This window comes from Coffea eugenioides, chromosome 8 (assembly GCF_003713205.1).
Source record: "Coffea eugenioides isolate CCC68of chromosome 8, Ceug_1.0, whole genome shotgun sequence".
In the NCBI taxonomy this organism is placed as follows: Eukaryota; Viridiplantae; Streptophyta; class Magnoliopsida; order Gentianales; family Rubiaceae; genus Coffea; species Coffea eugenioides.
Genome location: NC_040042.1, coordinates 29,033,597 through 29,038,852, shown reverse-complemented (window position 1 = coordinate 29,038,852; position 5,256 = coordinate 29,033,597). Strand labels below are relative to the sequence as shown.

Below are 5,256 nucleotides of genomic sequence, written 5' to 3'. Positions count from 1 at the left end.
CAGAAGAAGGCTGATGGAACGTTAAGGTTTTGTGTAGACCATCGTGCCTTGAACAAGATTACCATAAAGAACAAGTATCCCATTCCAAATGTATACGACTTGTTCGACAGACTGGTGAAAGCATGATTCTACACCAAAATTGACTTGCGGTTTGGGTATTGGCAAATCCGAATAGCCCCAGGAGATGAGGAAAAGACGACTGTAGTGATGCAGTATGGTTCCTTTCAATTTCTTGTCATCCCGTTCGGTTTGACGAATGCACCTGCAACTTTTTGTAGACTAATGAACGATGTCTCGTATGATTTTCTTGATAAATTTGTTGTAGTGTACTTGGATGATATTGTTGTGTATTCAGAGCCCCTAGACGACCATGTAGATCACTTGAGTGCCGTATTCCGCAAGTTGAGGTAACACAAGCTCTATGCAAAGAAAGAAAAGTGTGAGTTTTGCAGGGAGCATATCACTTTTCTTGGCCATGTGCTAAGCAATGATCGGATCCGGATGGATCGCAAGAAGGTTGAGGCAAGCACTCCAGGGAGTCGCAGAACTGAGGTCATTCCTCGGTCTAGCCAACTATTATAGGCGCTTCATCAAAGAATACTCGAAGATGATAGCACTTCCGACGAATCTGTTGAGGAAGGATAGACCGTGGCTGTGGGATTATGAGTGCGAGGATGCATTTAGGATGCTGAAGAAAGCAATTGCTTCTGCATCAGTACTGCAACTTCCAGACTTCACGAAAGCCTTCGAAGTGTATACTGATGCATTAGATCATGCGATTGGGGGAGTGTTTATGCAAGACAAGCACCCGATTGCATTTGAAACCAGAAAGCTGAAAGAGTGCGAGCAAAGATATAGCACGTACGAGAAAGAAATGATGGCTATAGTGCATTGCCTGGAGATATGAAAGTACTATCTATTAGGGACCAAGTTCGTGGTGGTGACCGACAATATGGCTAACACGTACTTCAGATCGCAGAGAAAGTTGACCCCAAAGCAAGCTATTGGCAGGAGTTTCTGGCCGAGTTTGACTTTGATTGGATTTATAAGCCAGGAAAGGAGAACGTGGTGGCCGATACACTTAGCAGAAAGTATGTCGAAGAGTACGTTGCTGCACTTAGTACTGTTGAGACGGACTTCCGGAACAAGATCAAGTAGGAGTTCTCGAGTGACCCAGTCTATCAGAATCTAGTCACTTAAGTTCGTGAAGGTAAGGTTCGTCATTATTAGTTGGAGGACGACATACTTATTGCCAAAGATGGCAAAGCTTATGTCTCAGCAGGAGGGGGACTTAGGCGACAGTTGCCTATGAGAGATTCACGATACTTCTTGGGCTGGTCATCCAGGAGTTGAACGAATACGGGCCTTAATGTTGCGGAGCTTTTATTGGCCAAAGATGGAAGAGGACATCGAAACATACCTGAAAACTTGCCTTGTTTGTCAACAGGACAAGATGGAGAGGAAGAAGGAGTCAGGCTTGTTGTAGCCTTTGCCGATCCCTGATCGATCATGGCAATCAGTCTCTATGAACTTCATTTCGGGATTTCCTAAGGTCGATGGTATGGTTTCTGTCTTTGTAATTGTTGATCGATTTTTAAGTATGCTGTGTTTGTTGGTGCGCCGAAGGCGTGCCTGGCTGATGTTGCCGCTGAATTATTTTTCAGACATGTTATGAGGTACTTCGGTTTATCCAAAGACATCATAAGTGACAGGAATACCAGATTCACGGGTAGATTCTGGACCGTGTTGTTCGGATTGCTGGGTTCAAAGCTAAAGTTCTCAACTGCCGCACATCCTCATACCGACGGACAAACGGATAGGATCAATGTCTTGCTGGAGAAATACTTAAGGCATTACGCGACGACAAGTCAAAAAATGGCTGGAGTTGCTGGATGCTGCACAATTTTGCTACAATCTTCACAAGTCATCCACAACTAAGTTGAGTCCGTTCGAGTTGGTGAATGGACAACAACCTCTAACTCCGCATGAAGTTGCTCTTCACGACTGGAGTTGTTGTCCAGTAGCGCACCGGTTTGCTCATGCCAAGGAGGAACTTGAAGATGAAACGAGAGATAGTTTGCTGATGGCACAGCAACGCATGAAGAAGTACGCGGACCAACAGAGACGGGACTTGGAGTTCCACGTGAGAGATCAAGTGATATTGAAACTGACTCCCCAGATCTGGAAGAAAGTAAGCAGTAAGACAGTCCATCGTGGATTCATTCCTAAGTATGATAGGCCGTTTGAAGTGATCAAGAAGGTAGGTTGTGTAACTTACCGTTTGAAGCTGCCGGACAGACTTAAGATCTACCCGATCTTTCGTGTGAGCTTTCTGAAACCCTTCAACCAGGACGAGATGGATGACGGACGGAGGCAAGCAAAGTGTGCTCCGCTGGTGATTCGTAAGCAATTTCAAAAAGATATGGAGGCAGTACTGGATTACAGAACGATGGGGCAAAGTAAAAAGAATAGGCGGATAGATTACTTGATCTACTAGAAGGACGAAACAGAGTTGGACGCTACTTCAGAACGGGACGTTACCTTGTGGCAGTTCGAAGACAAGATTGCTGAGTACTAGAAGAACGTGCGGAAGCAAACCAAGTTGACGAGGGCGTCAACCTCTGCAGGTGGGGGTGGTTTGTCAGCCCCTTAGGGCGCTGTCCAGACGGAACGCGCGCCCATAGCAGATTTCAGCCGGCCATGACCAAGTTGGAAGGTCGAAGGTGAACTGGCTTAGAAAAGCTTAGACACATGTTTAATAATATTTTCCATGCCTATGTATGGATTTGGAAAAGTTTCAAAGGCAGGTGATGTCCCTAAGTTAGTGGGGGAATGAGGGGTGCCTCTACTAATGGTCTGAAGTTTTTAGCCAGGACTATTATATAGAGGGATAACTGTGACTAAACCAAGTCAAGGCTAAGGGCTAGGGGCCAAGGGCATTGAATGACTATGGCTTTGTGAGTTGTTTCGAATGATTCCAAACACTTGGAACCATGGTGCCCAAGTTGCTAAGTGTTGGGGCAAGTTTGGGCACGGAACGTAGTAAATGGAGGGAAGCTGGGCACACGAAACAGTGCGGCCGCTGCTTGTGCGCACCAAAGATGAACGTTGGGCAGTTGCTAAACTAGCGGACGGTTACCAGCCAATTCAGCCATATTCTTAGCGGGTTTCCTGATTTCATGTCCGTTCGAGTCGGACCAGCGATTCGATCTTGTGAACCGTAACAATGCCTATAAATATATGGCTAGGCAGAGACTAAGGGCAGAGAATGAAAAGCACCCTTAGATGTTCTGCACGTCAAGTATTTGTAGAATTATCCTTGTAAGCTTTGTTGTGAAATACAAGGTAGGCCGTTTTGCTATAACTTGTGCGTGTGTTCCTTTGTTTTTGCCTAAGTGTTCTACGTTGAATACTTGTGTGCAAGTGTGAGTGTGAGGTGATAAGAGTTTATTTTATGTATTTTAAGTGCATTTTATTAGTTAATTTTGAGTTAATTATTTACTTTTATAATTAAAATAAAGAGGTTTTTGGTAAAATTGTATATTTTTGGTAAAAGTGGATAATATTGCATTTTTAGTGATGATTAATAGTAAAAACTTCTTTTTATGCAGGAATGATGATTCAATCACCAAAGGATGTCAAATGAGATGAAAAATAGAGATTTGGTGATGAATTCAAGTGGTAACAAGAAGAATGAAGTGAAAAACGTTCAAGTGAGGAAATGCAATACAAGTCAGTTTTGACACTCTTCGGTATTTTGACCATATCTGGAGCTACACTTATCGGATTGAGGTGATATTTATACCATTTTAAAGCTAAGAAAGAGATCTACAATTGCTATGAAGACATCGAAATCCAATTCTGCCATTTTCATGGACAAAAAATCGAAATACAGAAGCTGGATTCTATGGTCTGAAGTTAAAACAGAGGTTTGACCAGGTGATAGTATTTCAATCATATCTCAGGCTACAAAGCTCCGATTAGAATGATTCTTGAAGAATTGGAAAGCTAACTCAAAGGGCTATAACGTTTGTGTTTTGAACAAAAGCTAGTTCGGCCTTTATCATGGAGAAAATCACAGTTGAAATAAGGCCAGAGCGAAAATGCGAGTAGACAAAACGCGAGTTGATGCCGCGTTTTGTGTAGGCGCATTTTGTAGCCGAAATTCTGCAATTTGACTCAGCCATTTCTCTTGTGTTCATACCACTTTCCAGCTATAAGATGCAAGGGAATTCGGTGCACATGCTTCAGAAGACAAAAGGGCAAGAAAAGTGGCTTATTTTCAAGTTAAAAATATTGGTTATTGACTATCCTAACAAAGTGGAGATTTGGGAATCAAAAGGTGGAATTTGACTTGGAAAAATGGAGCTCTTGAGCAGTTTTTATGCAGAGACATTGGGAGATGTCTGGGGATCCATACGTAGCCAGATTTTCTGATAGCAAATTCTCTTTAGCTAGCAAATATTGAGAATAGAGGCATACGGGAGAACTTGGAGAGTGCAGAAATGTAGCTCTTTCATCTTCTGTGTGTTAGATTAGTTTAGTATAGAGTAGTATAGTTCATCCATTCTTGTATATTGCTAGATTAGGGATGAGATTTGGGATAGAAACGGAGGAGTTGAAACTAGGGCTGCAAACGAATCGAGCCGCTCGCGAGCGGCTCGAGTCAAGCTCGAGTCGAGCTCGATATTAATCGAACTCGAGTTGAGCTCGAGCCGGCTCGAGTCAAACTCAAGCTCGAACTCGAGCTCAGAATATTAAGCTCGTTAGCTCGCGAGCTTGAGTATATATATATTTTTTTTTATTTTTATTTTTATTTAATAATAAAATTACGTATATTATATATTTTTTTATTTTTATTTTCATAGTAAAATTACGTATATATCCTTAATATTTTATTATTTATTAAGAAAAAAATATTATTTTATTTATTTTTTAAAAAATAAAATAATTATTTTTTATTTTTTTTTCGAGCTCGAGCTCGAGCTCGAGTTCGGCTCGACTTGATTCGAGTCGAGCTCGAGCTCGAAATTTGCCGGCTCGTCGAGCTCGAGCTCGAGCTCGAGCTTGGTAAAATTTAGTCGAGGCTCGGCTCGATTAGCTCAAAGCTCGACTCGGCTCGGCTCGTTTGCAGCCCTACTCTAATCGCTCTATCCTGGCTGTCAATTGACGCAGTTGATCCGCCAGGTCGCGACAGCTCGCTTGTGTCTTCTGATGAAATCGATTTAGGCTCGCTTGTGTCTCCTGATGAAATCG

At 42.5% G+C, this 5,256-nt stretch overlaps 1 protein-coding gene across 1 annotated transcript; it reads left to right on the top strand.

Moving 5' to 3' along the window:
- The first annotated feature begins 487 nt into the window (after positions 1-487).
- LOC113780495 lies at positions 488-2,497 on the top strand. The gene is made up of 4 exons (XM_027326294.1): positions 488-886; positions 973-1,125; positions 1,600-1,729; positions 1,851-2,497. The coding sequence occupies exons 1-4, from the start codon at positions 488-490 to the stop codon at positions 2,495-2,497; spliced, it is 1,329 nt and encodes a 442-aa protein (XP_027182095.1).
- The last annotated feature ends 2,759 nt before the right edge of the window (positions 2,498-5,256 follow it).

What these genes read in the sequence shown, in the direction of transcription:
- LOC113780495 (XM_027326294.1), top strand. Translation starts at nt 488, where the DNA reads ATGATCGGATCCGGATGGATCGCAAGAAGGTTGAGGCAAGCACTCCAG. An exon ending in AGAAAGAAATGATGGCTATA is followed by an intron (nt 887 to 972) that starts GTGCATTGCCTG and finishes CACGTACTTCAG; the next exon opens with ATCGCAGAGAAAGTTGACCC. An exon ending in CAGGAATACCAGATTCACGG is followed by an intron (nt 1,730 to 1,850) that starts GTAGATTCTGGA and finishes GAAATACTTAAG; the next exon opens with GCATTACGCGACGACAAGTC.